This window comes from Dendroctonus ponderosae, unplaced genomic scaffold, assembly GCF_020466585.1.
Source record: "Dendroctonus ponderosae isolate FM_Combo_2020 unplaced genomic scaffold, Dpon_F_20191213v2 Dpon_F_20191213_1, whole genome shotgun sequence".
Classification (NCBI taxonomy): Eukaryota; Metazoa; Arthropoda; class Insecta; order Coleoptera; family Curculionidae; genus Dendroctonus; species Dendroctonus ponderosae.
Genome location: NW_026017110.1, coordinates 17,052,394 through 17,072,152, shown reverse-complemented (window position 1 = coordinate 17,072,152; position 19,759 = coordinate 17,052,394). Strand labels below are relative to the sequence as shown.

At 33.0% G+C, this 19,759-nt stretch overlaps 3 protein-coding genes across 4 annotated transcripts in view; 1 reads left to right on the top strand and 2 right to left on the bottom strand.

The window, feature by feature from the left end:
• LOC109539728 (protein SERAC1) overlaps window positions 1–9,074 on the bottom strand; it is a 30,984-nt gene extending 21,910 nt beyond the window's left edge. The window contains exon 1 of the mRNA XM_048660705.1: window positions 8,758–9,074. The gene's annotated coding sequence lies outside the window, so the exon portion shown is untranslated. The remainder of the gene's footprint in view (window positions 1–8,757) is intronic.
• The window catches only part of LOC109535338 (putative leucine-rich repeat-containing protein DDB_G0290503), a 44,674-nt gene continuing 29,070 nt past the window's right edge, over window positions 4,156–19,759 (top strand). The window contains exon 1 of one of the 2 annotated variants that reach the window (XM_048660711.1): window positions 4,156–4,521. In XM_048660711.1, coding sequence (XP_048516668.1) covers window positions 4,519–4,521 — 3 coding nt within the window. In that variant the 5' untranslated portion in view covers window positions 4,156–4,518. The remainder of the gene's footprint in view (window positions 4,522–19,759) is intronic. The other variant, XR_007280248.1, reaches the window with a different exon arrangement.
• LOC109535336 (AT-rich interactive domain-containing protein 5B) overlaps window positions 11,029–19,759 on the bottom strand; it is a gene marked incomplete in the record, with an annotated part of 82,817 nt that continues 74,086 nt past the window's right edge. The window contains 6 exon segments of the mRNA XM_048660694.1: window positions 11,029–16,348; window positions 17,672–17,852; window positions 18,100–18,250; window positions 18,980–19,151; window positions 19,207–19,383; window positions 19,493–19,656. Of these exon segments, the coding sequence (XP_048516651.1) occupies window positions 14,555–16,348; window positions 17,672–17,852; window positions 18,100–18,250; window positions 18,980–19,151; window positions 19,207–19,383; window positions 19,493–19,656 (2,639 nt within the window).

Genomic DNA, 19,759 nt, shown 5'->3' with positions numbered 1-19,759 from the left:
ACAATTAATTTATTTTACTATTTTTTCTGTACTCCTATAACAGCGCCAGACAACACCTCCAGAGGAATGACGCCAATTTTGAATCACCCTGTATATTACGAACAATATTATCCCTTAGAGAACCGATTGAATACTTTAAAATGTGGAAAATTGAAGGAAATTAGGTTCAGTGGCAGAAAGTTAAATAGATTTGTCCACTGCAAACCATCCAGTTGAAATTTTAAGAAAAAGCAAAAACCATATGAGCTTACAGGCAGTGTTCCAATGCTGTTCGCTGATAGTTGTTTAATTTTTTATTTATTAAAATTAAATAAAATCTAATTAGTTCCTATTTCATTCGTCAGCAGTCACTCAAGATATAAATATTTGCTCCAAAGAACTCCAACAATCTATCAATTTTTTTCAAACAAATATTCTATAGGGTGTACTTACGTCTTTAAAAATATTTTTTAAATTTATTCACATTTCTATTTTTAAATTTATCACGTTCTATCCGGTGGGAAAGTGAAAATGATTATTTTGCGTAGTTTGTGGCGTATTTAAGTGGCGTATTTAAGTGGCAAACAGATCATTTCATGCATTATTTTCATATTCATAGTTTTAAGTAATTTGAAATGCAAATGATGTTAAATCCGAAGAACTAAAATTAATTAATTTAGTTTTAATTTTACACACGAGATTCAAATTTCAATGCCATGTTTTTAGCGGACTTTTCTTCGTTCCACGTCTTTTAAATAATTCTGTTCGATCCAAACTGGTTGCCCTTGACTAAATATGTGTGACTAGACTAGAACATTGAATAAGTTACTTGAAATAAAGCAATTCATGTTCGAACTGAATAAAGCAAATAGAATTATCGTATGTAAAACGTACTGTTGGCTCTAATCAAACATGGATTTTCGGTCGAAATGTTTGCAGATGTTTGTGACTGCAACAGATACAGTTTTTTAAATTCATTTTTCCTATTTCATTCCAATTCATACTGTATTAGAAATTTTTATTTAATTAACTCAAATAAGTTTTCTCAAGAAAAAAGGTTCTTGAGATCTTCGGATTTTATTATTTCTGCTGTTTTCTTTACCATCCTATATGAATCCATTGAAGAATGGATCGAAGGTCGATGAAAGAAGATTTAAAACTATTTGGATATTTCACACTTTACCTATACTTTTTTATTTATGCATTCTTGAAAGAAATCGTATCTTACTTGCTTCTATTGGGGTTATTGTCAATAATTCGTTGCTCACATTTTTTTACAGAAATGCCGAAATAAATAACTAAAAATAAAGAGCAAAACGGTTTCAAACGGATTTCAACCTCCCATTGAATGTTTTTTCTTTCCATGGCAAGTTCCAATGGAAGGTTGAAACTCATTTGGAATACTTTGCGCTTTATTTATAGTTTTTAGTTAGATATTCTTGAAAGAAATGGCGTGTTACTTGTTTCTAATGTGGGTATTTTCAATCATTTATTGCTTACAACATTGGATGGAAGTGCAACACAAATAAGGGGGCAATTCTATATGAAAAATGAAAAACAATTGAAGCAAAAAGTGCATAATAAAGTTTTTGAACACCCCCAAAATAAATCAGTTTTAAAATTAATTTTAATGAAATTGTATTGCTGATTTACGAATTCTTTTCAGATTTGGCATAGGTTTTACAACTAATATTCTTTAGATTTATTATAACTATATAACTTTGGCACTGAATGCCCAAACGCTAAAATCACCTAAGGCGGAAAAAACAAATGTTACATTTGTAGTTTTATTTGCAAGTTTTCTAATAACTGACCATTCACGAAATGAAATTGCAGCCAAAAACATCGAAAAAGGCACATTTTATTCACATTAACAAAAACAAAAAAGTAAATACATGTTTAAAACATTGAATGCTACAAGAGTTAACATTTCTCGATAATAAGACTTCAAAGTTCAATTTTAATATTTAGATGAACATGAAGTTCATCAGTTTGAACTCTAATTGTTGAGGACGAATCACGTTTTCCAAACGGATTGCATTGAAAAACTAAATTAATTTAAATAGTTTGTTCAAAAGCTGGCGTTGCAAAATTTTATATTACTTATTAGTCTAAATGTGATGAAACTGAATTTATAATTTTTGAATTGAATTATAATCGGCATAATTTTAGGACTTCCTTAGCAATTAGGGACTATTTGATTGATTGATTTTGGAACCAAATTGTTATGTGCCCAGCTCACCATCATACATTTTTTATTAGATAATATGAAACAACAAATGTTTGCAATTAGGTATCCAAATTGTTCTAATACATGAGAGTGATGTCAAATTGTATAAAGGAAACCGAATTTTCAAGTGAATAGTGATTTACCAATCGCCTAACAGGTAATTTTACCCATTACTGTTGCATCAGATTGCCAACAGTAATTGTATAATACAATTGAAAGGAGTAAAAAAGAGAGGGCAAAATTAACTATTAAAGTATACAGACATTTAAGTTTCGGCTTTAATTAAATGTTTAATTAAAAATTTAATTAAAAGTTTATTTTTACTTTATTTGCTTTAGGGAATTAAGGTCCTTTATTTGATGGTTTTTTACAAGGAAACACACCCTAAGAACAAAGTACAAAGATGTTAAAGTTCTAAAACAAACAAATAATCAAAATCTGTTTGAAACAGAATCTACAGTAGTTTGCTAATATAAAAATTACGGTGTTGAGCGCAGAGAAAAAGATCAGCCTCTAAGTTCTCACAACTGTTTGACTTATTTAATGAGAAATATTCTAAAAAAGCGTGAGATAAATAACTCAATACATTCAGGATATAAAATAAAACCATAAATCCAGAAATGGTAACATTATACTTTTTTCACGTTCTCTAATCTACCTTTATTGGTTTTTCTTAAAATCGGTTGTTGTTTGACTTCATTAAGTATTGAGTTTTAAGTTCTAATTAGATTTTTTACCACGCACCACTTAATTTTAATTCTATTGTATTTTTTAACAAACGGTTTTATATCATAAAATGCGCTTTTCGTAACATTTGGTGTATGTATTTGTAATTTAATTGAAAATGTATATCAAAGTACCGTAACGCGAAAATTTACTGCATATAATCTTAGCAATTAAATTTTTTATTGCAATATAACAGCATAAATTACGCATAGGACCGATACCAAAATTGTTTTAAATGTAACTCCGATATCGCCGCCGTAAACCAGCAGCTAAATTTTCTTATTTTCTAACAAAACAAGCTTAATTTATTGATTTCTCCCATCAATTATTTAGTAGCGATTCTGAATTCGATGTTCCACATATTTCCAACTAGGTAGCCATATAAGTATTGTGCTAGTCATCCTAAAACCCGAATATTAATTGAGGCCATCAAAATGTCCAACTTTGACGCAAAAAATACGACTATTTTTCTATCTACAGGATGATTGAAAATGGGGCGTTATTGGAGCTCACTTCCAGTTGATGATCTTATTTTAACTGAACGCTAATTTAACGGTGTACAAATGTAGACATTTACATGCTAAAGCGAATATCAATCTACCTATTTTTGGATTTGGATTATCATGTTTTTCGAAGCAAAACCGAAAAAACTGTTAAGTGATTGTTATTGCAAAATACATGCTCTAGAAATTGTATTCCCTAAGAAGTAGTAACTATTTACATTTATCGTCCAAATAAGAGTAAGGCTGCTAAATCCGAGCAAGCCGTTTAGAAGTTACAGCGACGAACTTAAATTTGAGCTAAAATTGGTACTTCTCTAGTTTGTACGTTTCCCACGTTCGAAGTTAAAAATATACGAAACTTACAGATAATCCATTTACTAACAATTTTTCTTAATGGTGAATCGATCACTTTTATATCATTGCTCAAAATCAATACTTATACCATTTTTCAAGAGGTTATCAAATTTCCCGTTTTGTTGGAGAATAAGAATAATGTGTAAATACTTTTACACATTGACACAGTGGTTGGAAGGGGATTTGGAAGTTATTAGCTGTGATTTACTATACCTATATGTGAATTTTATAGACGCACTTAATTACTGTGACGCAAAAATAATCGTTTTCTGTTTTTTCGGTACTTCGTTTCTAGATTAAATATAATCTAGTTGTAGCCTTCAAAAACATGTCAATTCCTATGTCATTTTGTCGACAGTCTACTGTTTAATAACAGGTAGGAGCAATTGTGCGAAATTTATTACGTTAACATTTCGAAAATTTTGAGAATTTTAACATTTTTCTGCCCGAAATTAGTTACTTTCCAAACTGGAAACTTTTGTTCTACGGTTTTGTGATATTTTTTGATCGGTAGTGCGATTGTCGAAAGTAAAATACATTTTTGTGTGTGCGGAATTTCTGACGTTTACTGACAGCAGCGACCAAGACTGAACATTTCCTACGCTAAAGTGCATATTTTGAGTGGGTGCGTGTGAGATTAAGGACGTACTGGAATCCTCTAGATCCATTTGAGGATTTTGCACCTACAGTTAAGGATCATTCGCCTACCTGAAAAGTCCACACATCATGGTAAGTGTGATTTTTCTAACTTACCTCGTTCATCGCTTTTATACCAGTGCTTTTGAACCCTGGAGCTTTGCGAGTTCTTTGAGTTCAAAGCAACTTCTTTAAATTTAAAGTAATACTTTCTACTAAACGAATTTAACACGTTTATTGCCATATGAATCGCGTATCATTTGTGGCGAGCGATCTTTTATCAACAGCGCATGTAAAAAGTGTCCCATTTTCTACACTTTAGGGAGTATGTCCGTAATTATTGCCATAAAAAAAGTAATAAATATGTTGTGTGCTCTTTTGGATCCAGCTTAAAATGGTAAAATCAAAATTTGAAAGTTGATAATTTTCGATTTTTGCCCTCCGGCGGAAAATAAAAAACGCCAGTTTTAATATGCTACATTTTCTTAGTTAAAAGAGATACAGAAAAGGTTTTATGTAAAATTATCTTGATAATGAATGTTAAATAATCTGCAGTTTTCAAAACCAGTATACGGGGTCAGGCAAAAAGTTATCGTAGCTACGCTAATTGTTTTAACACCCTCTCTCAATCTTGTAGTCTAAAAGGATACCATTTTAAAGTTTCTTTTGAAAAATATAACATCCTATGGATGACATTCTGGCCCATCTCCATTTAACGAGCGGTTTTGATTATTTGGATTGTACTTTGGACATGTTTCAAAATTGTACTTGGACATGTAGCAAATACGTGCAATTGGTAAAAGAGTTTGACAAAATGAGGCAAGAAATGAGGATTTTGATCAGTTCGGTTTACTCGAAGTAACTTAAACATACATTATGGAAATATTTTAATGTTTCGAGAAAAAGTGTAGTTCACGCATGACGGAGAACCCTCGCATTTTTCATTGGACCTTCGAAATGACCTAAACCATCGTTTTAGATACAGGTGCATTGTTACAAAAAATTATGTTCCTGCCATTCATCGTTTTATTTTCAAGATTTTACCCCTCTGGATTACTTTTTATGGATAATCCCTTTTCCAAAAGGATCGTTTATAGCCCCGTTTAAAACACTGAAGAATATTTATGCAGACGCATTGTAAACTGTGTAAGCGCATTATTTTATTATTCTAGTCAATAATTATTGTGAATATTGATATTTTCATTTAACGTGAAATATATTATTAAGGGTGGTTTGTGTGGACTTCTACATATCTTTTGTCACACAATGTCAAAATGTGCGGGGGGATTGTAAGGTTGAGAAGAAATATCGCCAGATAAGAAAATTGTGTTCTTTGAATGAAAGTTTACATGGCGCTGACGAAATTTTTTGAATCGTACTTAACAAGTGAAAGCAGACTATTTGTTGCCCCAGAAAATACCCCAATACGAGGTCTTGTTAAAATGTTGTCGTTACCTCCCAAGGCAGGGCCCAATAACTATTACAAAATCATATCTTGTAACCATTTGTATTTTCATAAACTCCAACTTTTGGACTAGAGTCAGATCGAGTAGAATTTTGAACATACTTTTTGGAACACCCTATATATGCTTGGTACAGGATGATTAGGTTTTTAGCTGAGAACCAAGTGATAGAAATAACGTTAAACATTAAGTAGAAAATTTTACCTGGACATGCGTCCACAAACGTTTCGTTTCCGAGCTAGAGGGTGTTGAAATTATAATATACAGGCTGTCCCGTAAGCATCAGGGATCAAAATGGTATTGCGATATTCTTTGGATGAAGAGAAAACGATCTGGCCTAACTTTTATCCAGAAACAATGTCTAGCTCCTCTGCTATTGATCGTCACTTCTTCAAAGAAATTATGTTTTTTGAAATATCAGGAGAATGGTACGATGGATTTTAATGAAACTGTAAATTTTGGAAGAATTTTGATTATGTGCTTACGGGGAAACCCAGCATGTTTTGTTTTTTCGTTCTAACTCATGTTGTTATTGAGGAATTCTGCTCCCCGAACTATTTTTTGGTGAACCACCGAAATTTAACGTTATTTTGATTAAATGCACTGTTTGTCTTGTCTTGTCTCTTATATTTCCTTCGAATCTGCCACCGTTTACGAGTTAGTTGTAAAAAAATTAATGGATAAGTAAATAAGATAAGAAACACTCTTAATCAAGATGTCATTAATCTCATTGCCCGATTCCAAATTTCTAATAGTTCTAAGTAAAGGTAAATACAGTTGAGTCCGGATATAACGACCTTGAAAAATGAACTGAAACTGGTTCGTTATATCCGGAGTTCGCTATAAGCGAATAATAATACAAAAACACCTGGTGTATTTTATTTCGTTATTTTTACATAGAGTAGTAGAAGTTTGTAGGTATGACTAAAAAGAACAAAAAAAATTAAATTTGAAATCTACTTCATAAAGTCTGTAATTTTTGTTTGTACATTTCTGCTGCAAAAATAGATGTTATTTATGTAGTTTTCAAGATCACAAAATGACTCCCAGATGTGATTAGGAACTTGGCGGGATTGTAGAAAATTCCGAGTTTCTGACACTTTTTTTGTCATTTCAGAAATGGTTGGAACAGCATTAGTGTCTACAGTAGAGTCAGTTTCACCTAAATCGTCATATTTCTCATTATCGCTTAAAGCTGTAGATAAGGTTACGGAGTCTATAATTTGCTCATCGGTCAACATTTCTCTTGTAAGAATGCCATTATCAATTCTCACATATTCGAAGAAATTGAAATCACTCAAATTGGTTTTAACTTGTTCTTCGACAACATTGGGCACATTTTCATCTGTGGACTCTTGTTTTTGAAACATCTAGGATGAGCTGACTTTCCTATCACCAATAACTTTCTATTTTCTGTTCTCGACATGTTTGCCGCCACCAAAACTGTAAGGCGTACTTTAAATAACTTGCCCCCAGCACATTTCTCACCAGAAATTTTAGTGTTGTGTCGGGCGTTAGTTTATAAAGTAGGTCCATTTCGTCAGCATTAAAAATATCTTTGTACTCATAACTGTCTCGGATGGTGAGCCATACATTATGCAACCAATCATTGACCACATTCATGTTCACACCGGCACCACACTCTCCAATAATTTTTCCGCTACTGATATTATGCCTCTTCTTGAAACGCTCTACCCAACTTCTAGAACAAACAAACTCTTTGTTTTTTATTTTACTCCCCATTTCACTAGCCGTTTCTTGCAAAACACTGCCACTTATGGGAACGTTTGCTTGTCTTTTTTGAGTAAACCACTTAATAAGTCCCTTGTCAACCTCTTCACGTGCAGATAATTTTAACTTCTTACATCTAACATTTGTTTTGTCATACGCTGATAAAATGTTTTCCCTGTTTTTCCATATTGTTGCAACAGTAGACTTTCCAAGTGCTAATTCCTTACAAATGTCACTCTGCTCTACTTCACTTTTTATTTTGTTAATCTCGTACTTTTTATTTAATGAAAAAGCTTTGCGTTTTTGTTTTCCCATTCTAAAACGATTCACATACATAACGCGGCAAAAGACAAGTTCACTGCCTGTTTCTCGCTCTCAATAATATAAACAACTCCGCATGATTCGTGTTGCTGAGCGTGGAAGTTCGTTATAAACGGAAAGTGAATATACAACTATCCTAAAAAGTGATCGTTATATCCGGAAGTTCGTTATAACCAGTAAAAAAATACGTTGGTGTTTATGGATGACGTTTCAATTAAAGGAAAAAAGTTCGTTTTAACCGATAGTTCACTATAACTGGGTTCATTATAAGCGGACTTTACTGTATCTCAAAAACTGCCAGAGCTGAACGGAAAAGAAAGTATTTTTTAATGTCAAGAGCCTGTGTTTTGTGACGAAACGAAGCGTTTGTGGACATGTTTTCCGGTTAAAAATTCAAACAATCTGTATATAAATCGAGATGATGTATCATTGGTGATATCTTCTTACTACAGTAGTTTCATCAAATTAGCACTGTTCAACAAATTTGCTAAACAAGATTGCTCTATGCTGAACGAGCCAATTAAACACCCGGTATGGGGGTGTATAGGAATTAATCGTCATAGTATAGGAATATTTCAAATAAATCATTAGTCACGCTTGTTGATAATGAATAGTACCGTATGACGAACTTGATTGAATTGAAATTGGAAATCCCTTTAAACTATTAGAACTGATCAATCTGCACCAACCGCGCGAATTTGCGCAATTTATAGGATTTTTTCTCAAACACATCAAAATTAATTTCTTCAATGTCAATAACAGTAAGCCGGTTGGTTAAAATCAGGCAGCCCATAAAGTAAATCCAAATATTTACCTGCTTGAATCTGAGATATTTTGCGATCTAACACAGGATATTAAGCATTAGTGCCAAGTCGCCAAATTACGTTAACAGCATTTTGTCATTCACAACTATCCGCCGTCGCAATATTAAAATAGTCGGAGAAACTGTGGGGCTCGATCAATGTTTACCGTCAAATGTTCGCAAACAAATAACGAAAATGTTCAGCAACACTCGCGGTTTTACACAGCAAAAACATAGATAACCCAGCTAGATCAATGTCTGAACAACAATGAAACGAATGTGCAGATGGAGAATAAAAAATCGCGCGGCAATTTGTGCCGTATATTTTGTTCAGATCATTTGGTGCCTCCAATTGAATTGCACAGCGCATGCCAGCCCCTTCTGGGTGATTCTACCGCATTCTCCATGCTGCACTACAGCTAACCGAAAAACAATCAAATTCACCAAAAATTAGGAGAGGAGACCAATCGAAACTCGTGTTTCCATGAACGTCCCAAAACGAAAAATCTGTTCCTATGAACGTCTCGATAGAAAGAGACTTGTGGGAGAATTTTCTGATTCTCATTCTCTGACATTGGAGAAGGTGACGGGGGAGATTGGTTACTTCTTTGAATATAAAACTAACTAACTAAAGTTTTATATTTAAAGGGTTACTTAGAGCTCTGCGTCGGCTGTAAAGTCGACTTGAAAATGCAAGCACATTCCAATTGAAACATGAACTATGCGAACTAATTTTTATTAGGAAATTGCGCGTTTATTGCATGTGTCCCATAAGCACTTATATTAAAGAAAAATGTCTGGTTGCTCACGAATTGGTGGTGAAAACTATTCAAAAATGGTGTTCGTCACGAGGCGCTCTACAGAAGTGATAATTTCATATTATTAATAGAAACCATCAAATCTTGAACTTATTTAACGTGTGATCGCAATACTAATTTTTAATTTCAATATTCTTGTTAAAGTTAAAGTCCAATAAATTTAAATGTACCAGGCATAGGTAAAGTGTAGATTAATTTCCTTTGGAATGTAAAATTTATATTATATTTACAGCATTTAACATTCTACAATAGTTTCAATGACTGTATTTACGATATCATTATCTAATCCTACAAAGGTGACAATTGGTTTATGATCACTGTAATAAGAAACGAATTGTGACACTCGATTTTATCTTGCTCGATTGTAGCGTGTCCTGCTTTATTTATCATCTTTAATTGTAACTTTGATTTAAGAAATGGCATTAAATTTTGCGCGGTATCAGAAGAAGAATCAACATTGAAATCTCCACTTAAAATGAATAAAAATGTATGGTAGTTTTGGTCAAGGCAAGTAGTTTTCGTCCGACCTGCTTGCGTCAGAAATAGTGCGAAAAGGTGCGAATGATCCAATTTTATTGCAACGTACTGGAGCTCGTCCACTATGTTGAAATGATTGCTGATGTTGAAAATCCAATAGGTCTGTCTGATTCTTTTTTCAACCTTCATATCAGTAATGATGGAATTCTCCAAATTATTTTCGTTTTTCTAATCAGTATCAGCAACCCAATAGTTTTTTTCCTTTGAACTGTAATCGTCTTCTCACAAGATAACTATTTTCCAAAAGAAAATCATCCATTATTATTAACAGTTGTATAATTATGGTGAGTATTATACAGGGTGTCCCGTAAGCACATGATTAAAAGGGTAACGCGATATTCTTTGGATCAAAAGAAGACGATCTGACCTAACTGCTGGTCAAAGTTGTTCAAAAAAAATTTTTTTTTTTTAAATATCGGGAGAATGGCACGATGTATTTTGGTGAAATTCGTTGTGAATTTGTTCTTATGTAAGACTCATATTTTGATAAAGCAATCGGGTTCAGCCGTTTTGGACAAGTGGTGATTTTTGGGTGTAGTGGTACAAAAACTACCAGAACTTTTCAGTTGGACGATGAAATCAACTCATTTTTTTTCGGTTGATGCACTAATCATGTATTCACAATTTTGTGCACTTTGTAAAATCTTACATAAATTATATATATTATAGTAAATGTAATAATGTAAATATTCTTTTTAACGTTGTAAGCTAGCGGGTTAGACTTCTAGTAAGGATTTTCCATTTTCTTTGTTTTTTCCGATTTAGTTTAAAAATATTGAAAAACACAAATATACAAGAAATCATACTTTGCTGCAGTATTGTCTGTAAACATATCCTAAAAAATCTGTCAACATTTTTTTTCTGTCTGCTGTCTCTCATTTCTAAGCTTAATTGTTGATGTTGAAAGACAATCAAAATAAAAAAACAGTTAATTTTAATTATGTATTTAATGGCAAATAGATTAACCATACAATAACACTTACATATTCATAATTATAAAAGTAAACATTATGTACACATTGCTACAGTTCGTATTAATATAAAAACATAAGGTGGCTAACTCGAGAAAATAGTGAATCTGTACAAAATAATTTGGTACATTATGTATTATGTATATATTCATTATCGTACATTATATAAATCACAGACACTAAATTTTATCTGGCCTTTGTATATACAGGTATTGTAAAGTGGGTTAAACACATGAAAACAACAAAGATATCTCTACCTTTCGTTACTCTAGAAAAACCACATTGGCTTCAAACGTGATAAATTTGCATGTGCTTCTCAACACTTCTAGTAAACTAAAAAATAAAACAGATATCTGCGTAACGAATATGTAAATACCTCAAAACGAAAAAAAAACATATATTAATATAGAATAAAATAAATGAAATGCGTAATGCTTCTTTTAAATAAATCCAACAGTATATTACATAAAAATTTAAAGACAATAATGTTATTAACGAAATGTAAAATATTTTAACTACTATACCGTATAAACTACGAAAGTAATATACCTAATAATTTTTCACAAAACTTAATAAAATTTAATTCTCTTATCTTAATACATATTACCGAAACGTTACCTATTTTATTCGATTTTACGTATTTAAATAGTTAAATATACATTTTTTTATATTGTCATACATCAACGTTTCTATTCTTGAAACGTTACTCCCTCATTTTAGTTGACTATAATTGCTTTGATTGAATCATTGTTAGTAAGTAGTACAAGGCAATTAAGTATGCACTTACCTATAAAAATATGAAATAAAAACTGGATACTTCTCAATTAAACTCTAAGGTTTTGAATAAAAACTAACACGTGTATTGAAAATATAATTAATAACCTTGTACTGTATTCTACCCAGATTGTCATAAACTAGATCTACTGAAAAACTTTCACCATTGACGGTGCTTTTTCCGAAAAGGAAAGTCGTATTTATGACTATCTGGCTATTTTTTATTTTTTTCGTGGTTTGCCTTTTGCTATTACTACACAAATCATAGAACTTAATTTATATTTCAAATGCTTTGATGAGTGTTCTCTTTATCTAGTTTTGATGTTTTTAAAATATTTGCCTTGAAGCATAACGATGATAATAAACACTGTTAGTCAACTATTGGTATTACATGAACAAATCAGGTCTGTTAAAATTATAATCACTCCATTTCACATTATAGTTGTAGCGCCGCTACAAATTCGTCACTAACAGAATGTCATAATTGAACTACTCAGTCTAGTTCTCAAAAACCCACCTCTCTTCGTGAGGACGCGTTTACATATTTTTTTACATTAAGGCGAAGACAGTCCTTACAACCTAAGGTTTAATAATTTTAAGAAAATAAACATTTTTCTCGTGTCTTCTTAGGGGGTAAAATATATAAAGCTTTAAATTGATGAATTGAACATTTGGGGGATAGGGAATCCTTCAAAGGTGTTTAAAAGATACAGATAAGTGATTAGCTAGATTTAGACGCATGTGATTACTAGCGAGATCAACATACCAGTATTGACATTGAAAACGAGAAAAGTTTAAATATGATTAGTTCGATGTATTTTATTTATCTAGGCCTTTCCCAATCAGCTAACTTTCCGACTAGGTAAAAATTCCCAGAAGGACGAAGGTTCAGACTTTTTTTATGATGAGCGAGCAAACTAACATATCTTACTGTTGTTGCCTTTAGTAAAACTTTACATTTTTACACAAACAACTTATTAACAAGCGTTAATAGTCGGGAGTAAACAATATGGTCCCTAATTGTACCCTCACGTAATTTAATTAAGACTTTTTGAATATAACTAGATATTTTTATTACCTCATTCGTTTAAACGTGTATTTTAGATAAAAATTCATTAAATTAAAATTAAATTAGAGATTAAAACCGAGTTAAATTGTTCAAAATGCAAACATGTTGGGTTTTAAGTTAAGCCACAAAGATGGAAAAATAATTTTATTATGTCAATATCAGGTATGGTCACCTTACTTATTAAATGTAGTCACACAGTACTCTTCTAGTATGCCAAACAAGTTGCTATTTTTATTAAGTGCTTTATGCGGAAAAAAATCATAATATATACCGAGTGGTCCATTTAATTTGAGAAAGCTTTATTCTCTATGTCCAAGATGAGAAGTATGGGGATTATATTGAAAATTGGCCAAAAAGGAAACAAGTTGGGCAATTAAAAAACTGCAAAATTGCACTTTAAACGCGAAATTGTCGAATTTCAATTATAAATATTGATGTTAATATCAAAGCTGGACCCAAACCGGTTACATTTTCTAATAACAATTTTGATTCATGCGAAGGCTACATTATCAGTTTTTTGCTTAGAAGTGTCGTTTTTCAGAAACGATCAACTAACTTTCTCTTCTATATACGATCCTATTTGATTATTGTCAAGTTTTAGTTAATTTTCATTCTAATTTATTTTCAATTTACTTAAATTTTAATTTTTTAGTATACAATCCATAAAATTGTGAACACCGACTATCACCACTGGTTCTTTAGATGTATAGGCATTCTTCTTGATTATTAGTTGAAGTACTTGCAATTTTCTATTAATTTTTTTTTATTTTGTTTTATTGTTTGTCAAATGGTTAAATGCCACGAAATTACAAAAAATTACGTTTTTTCAGATTTCCATGTAAATTTCAAACATATCGTACACTTATTCTATCGCTGTACCACCGCTTAAAATACAGGCCCGTGTTTATAACTTCTGACGATTTATAAAAAAAGCTGATCAAAACATTACTAAATGTTAATAAGTTATCAATAATTGCATTTATAATGAAAATACACAACATTTTATGTTGAAGACATCTAACTTCAATTAATTTTTTCCCTAACACCAATTTCCACTTTTAAGATGCAAAGCTTTCTCAAGTGAAATGGACCATCCACGTTTGCAAGTAGAATTCTGATTTCAAAATAAATAATAAAAATTAATCAGTATTTGAGTGAAATTGCGGCGTGGACAATTTTTAAGTTCAAAGAATTTTCACATTTTTTATCATTCAGTCATCCATGATTAACTGGACAATTTTAACAAATAATTTCTACTGAAACAAAGTTTATGTTGACTTAAAGGTGTTGCCAAAAATAATTGAATGTGCAATAGAAATAATTATTTCAACTGAGTTTGACCACATTTGAACTCTTAACATAAACTGCATAAACAGGGTAAAATCGGTAATTTTTGTCTCACCGCGTCATGCACGGAACACATTTTATCTAAATACAAAATACTTCGAAAAAGGAAAATAAATATTTATAGGTAATAAAATTTATTAATAAAATTAGCATACTAGCGAGCAGTAGAGTGTGAAATAATTTTGCCTGTTAGTTTTATTTCGTAAAATATTGCATGTAATAGGAACACTCTCGCTTACCGACCATCCAAATCAAAGACCAGTGCTTGCACATTTTGATATGTAGTAATCAGTTCATGGTTTCCTACTATTACTGTTATTATTATTGTTATTACTCATGGACGGATGTCCATCTGCAGGATGAGGGAACGGCATGTTTAGTCGTCCGTGTGCCATCAGATCGGCATAGAATTTCAATTGATCTGGAGAAGCAATCGGCAATAAGGGCGGCATATTAAAGTTTGAGTACACATTTTGTAAAGCTGCCTGATAATACAACGAGTCCATAATTGGTAGATATGGATTGATTCCATTCGAATTGTCCGGCACGGGATATCTGGATGTGATATACGGTGGCATGGCTTGAGGCATCGCAAGACCCACGTTTTTCTGCCCCGACTGCCTAAAGTCGAGTTTGGCCGCATTCACACTAACATTATTTTTACCATAAGGACTAGGAACTGGAATATCCACACTACTTTTATGCATATGTGGAATGTTGTATTTAGAATGTCTACTGCTCAGTTCTTCTGATTTTAGTTTAGCGATTTTTTGAGCGTACGTTTCGGACCCGGGTCGTTTATGTGAAGTCGACTGTTTCGGTACGGCCTGAAAAGCCTGCTGCTTTGGTCCAACTAAAGTTATTTCTAAGTTAGGTCCCAACTTTCGACCACCTAATAAAGGTGGACTTGTTTTATATAAATTCTTCGTAACACTGGCTCTATTGTAGGCGGGACCTGGCGAGCGGGCTCGCATCCCTAACGTTTGGACCGCAGGGATTAGTTCAACATGCGCTTTTTGAGGGCTTGTTAGCGATAAATCGACTGGATCAGTGCCACCCAGCCTTACATTAGGAATTATCGATTTTGGAGTGTGTGATAGCATGGTCGGATGTAAAACATCTTTCGGGTTTCCGTAGACAGTCTTCTCCGAATACGAATATATTGACTTGGATTGAACAACTTTTGGTGGCGTGGTGCCGTTTAAGAACTGGTAAGGTTCAGATTTAGCCTGTTTTGCTGGCGTACAAGGGCTTTTGAGGTGTGTAACGTTGGTACTCGACGGCAAAGACAACGCAAAGCTCCTCTTCGGTAAAACTGAACTTACTGATGATGGAGGAGCCATAATTGGCTTTGCGAAATTATTAGTCGGTGGTTGAATTACCGAAGGTCGAAATTCTTTGATGTTGTTTGCAATTGATCCTGATCTGACCGGGGTAACTTCCAGGCCTCCGTCCTTCAATATCTCCAACTTGATTTTTTTCACGTCCCGCATTGTAGAGTCGTCTTCACTTTTGTACTCGCTGACTTCGGCCTTTACGGTTTCAGGAAAACTTGCACTGCAAGGAATGCTTTTTGGGGAGACGTCAACTGTGGCAACATCAGCAGTTTTAACAACAGGAATATTTTCTTTTCCTTCCAATGGAGACAGGTTGTGTTCAGGTACTACGGTGGTAGCAATCGGGGCAACAGCATTCGTTGTCGGTTCAGCTGGAATGGACCCTTCAGATTTAGACCCTTCAGGTATTGAAGGATTGATCTCGTACGGCTCACTCTTCGGTTTCTCTTCATCTTTCACATTTACAGCTTCGTGAAGAACGACGTCTGTTTCCATTTTCACTTCCACTTTAACATCTAACTCTTCCTCGATATATACACTCTTTTCCATTTCAGAATCTTCAATAATGGGTTTTGAATCGTATGATTCCGCCTTTACAATACACGGATCGCTCGCTGTTGGATCCGAATTAACTAATTCCGATGCCGTTTGAAACTTTGCGTTCGTTTTGTCACCATTTTTTTCCTTTTGCCGTTCAACCTTGACACGCACGCTTCGCAGGGACGATGGTTTTCCTGCAGAAGTGATTTCCTGAAAGAAAAAATCGTTTGGTTAATAACAGATATTGGCAAAATAGCTAAATGTTAGTAATTAGTAGTGTTCCAGTCTTATTGTGCTTATATAAAAATCATATTTTGATATTTTGCTTTTATTTTTTCGGCGTGGTTTCAATACGATGTGTTGGCGACGCATACGTGCGAGGCATAGAAAAGCTGATTTTTTCAGCTACCCTCTTTTCTGATCGCCACTTAATTAAATTTAGTTTTAACTATACTTAACAGCGTCGAACAATAACAGTTGACTGTTAATTACCTCATCGACGCGGGTCATAAAACCAATCAAAAACACTTTGACTGTATTGCACATTTTTAAGCATGCACCAATCGAAATGTTTACGTTTATCATCAGAAAAAAAATCAGAAATATTATCTATCAGAAACTTTCTGATGTTATAAATGCGCTGACGCTTTTTCTCTATGCTAAAGGAATGAATAGAGAAAGTACTACGAATAGAGGTTGTAAGATATGGTTCTGATAAATATCGCGAAGTTATATAAAAATTTAGCAGAAAAAACCGGCTCATTGGTACGAGGCAATATTTTCGTAAGATTACGAATCTGACCGATAAGTTTTAGTCAAAGATCAATAGGAAGAAAGATGAGATTCAGGAAACGTTGATATCTACAGATGGCATAAAGGGGATAAGCGTATAGTATAGTTTCTATTTGTTTAAAAAACATACGATGAAGTTTCCTTTAAAGTAAAGTAGCTCTCAAAAATCGAAGCAATTCAAAGTCCCTCAGATATGAGAAAAAAATCTTCAAGATTTGCTTAAGTTTTTCAAAGGAGGATCGACAATTTTTTGCCGCACAGCAATAAAAAAATTATAAAATTACTGTTTGATATTAAAAGCCACTTTTCAAAATAACATTTAGTGCTCACTGAATTAAATTATTTGTAAAATTTGTTCAAAATTGGAAAGTTAAATTATTTTTTTTATAAATAGGCCCTATATTGCTGCGGTGAATATTAATAATTCCTTTATTCACAACCAATATAAAGAATAACTGAGAGTATAAAATTATAATATTTAATATAAATATACTGGGTGTTGCAGATAAGAATACACTCGATAGGACTCATTGTGGAAAATAAAGATATTATTCAGCAGATTAACAATGTGTACACGTACGTGTTTGCACGTTATAGTTCCGGTTATAAAAAATTGTGCAAAAACTATGACAAACTAAAAAATGATGCATAAATACGATTGACTTGTTATTATGTAGTTTTAACTAACATCAGTTTATACATGTGTTTTGTAGTAATGTTTTCAATATAAAAAGCACAAACTTTATTTTCGGTTCCAACTGGAGGACTGGTACTCGATCTGGAAGTAGAGGGTGTATCGGGTCCTGATTCTGAGTCACTCGAACCGGTACCGCTCTGTCTGCTCTTCAGTCTCCGTCTCTCCAATGTTGGAAGCGGTTTATCTTCTTCTCCTTTTTCGTGTCGCTCGTAAGCTAATAGAAATCTGCAGCAAAATACAACAATTACTTGTAAGACGGCGCTTCCAATTTCATTTTAAAATTAACAAAACTTTACGTCTGTTTGAATTAATTGATTGAAATAATGAAAGTCCTATAAGTGACTCACTACACTACAAGAACTTTCTCCGATTGAATGAATGGTAATTGAAATAGAAATTAAAATTGCTGGACAATAATATAGTAGACATTCCAATTAATAGAGTAGATTTGAAAATTATACAATTATGTTACCTTTCATAGTGCCTTCGTATAATTGTAGCTGCACTCGTACTGTTTAAATGGCCGGTCATGTCATCAAATATTGACTTCCACAAGCGATTTGTGGTCACACATTCATATCCACCGAGCTTTTGTACCCGTGTGTAAAACTCGTGCAAATTTACTGAAAAGAAATGTTTTTATTAGAATTGCAATTCCCAAAAAAATCTGCGGATGAACAGTGGAATTTTATTATTTTTTGTTTCCGAGCTAATCGGTCGTAGATCAATGATTATTGCGACGTTTCCCTTGAATACTTTTCATCGCATTTTCAGAGAAGATGCGACATTGTACTATGAACTAACAAAAAATATTTTTTCGATTCTTTGGAGAATGTATTTCATTTTGAGCTCACCATTATTAGCAAGTTATTTATAAGTAGCAATAAATCTAGTAACTAGATGGACCATTTTCGAACTGTTGCACGGAAATAACGCAAATAAGTCAGGAACGTTATAAAGTATCTCGTTCTGCCATGTAAGATGATTTCGGTCCATAAAAACCGTCGTTAATTGAAAGAAGTGATTCATCAAGAATAATTTAATCCAATTAAGAGCCATGCCACTATGAATTCACTGCTCGTAACTGGCCTACTTTATAAACTGAATTGAGTAATTTTAACGTTAGTGTTAAATCATCTTGATTTTGCACTCTTCTTCCTATATCGATTCCTATATGTACAAATAATTAAAAGGTATGACTTTACCACAAAATCGTTTTAGCGACATAACTCTTAGGAATCGGAAAATAAACATGTGTTATTTACTTAATGTTTGTTTTCAAACCCGATCTGGCTATTTCAATCAATAAATCAAGCTGAAATATTTATTCCAATATAGGCGACTCTACTTACATTCTTTATATCCTAAGGATGGGACACGTCCCAATGGTAAGTGCTTTGCTTTCATAAATGAAGCCAAAAGCTTCATAAATTGTTTATTTTCATTATTTTCGTGACATCGTGTACTTCTTCGGGTGGCTACCGTGGAATTTGTCGGACTAGCACCGTTGGATCGTTCGTTATGCTTCAATGAGAACAATACAATTATCAATAGTTGAATTGGGAGAAAATCGACTCACTCTGCTAAATTGATTTGTAATTGAAGATTCCGACTCGTTACTTTCTGATCCTGGGGAAATGCTGCGCTTTTTCCGTTTGCCTCTGGGTCGACCTTTTAGTTTCGGTGCTAAATGATTGCATAACAATTCATGACCCTCCAATTCTGGATAATCGAAAGTATCCCGACAGAATAGAATCTAGAAAAAAGGATTCATGTGTAAGAGAAGAGAGAGTCAAATATATTATTACGATTTTTAAGTGAAAAAATGTATTAATGCGAAATAACTAACATTCTGAGTAACTTACTCTTGTATTGGGATGTTTTACATAAAAGCCTCCTAAAGCATTAACAACACTGTACTTGAGATATTGTCTCTCAACACCCTCGAGACGTTTCATCATAGCCCTGTAGCGGCAATATTTTGGAAAGCTCAGAACTATAACGTGACTTTCCACTTTTGGTGGAATTTCTGAAAAAAAAACAGAAAATGTGAAAAACAACATCGATTTCAAGTGTTTCGAATTGAAATCCGATTGTTTAATGACTAATTCAGCTCATGCAATTAAAACAAC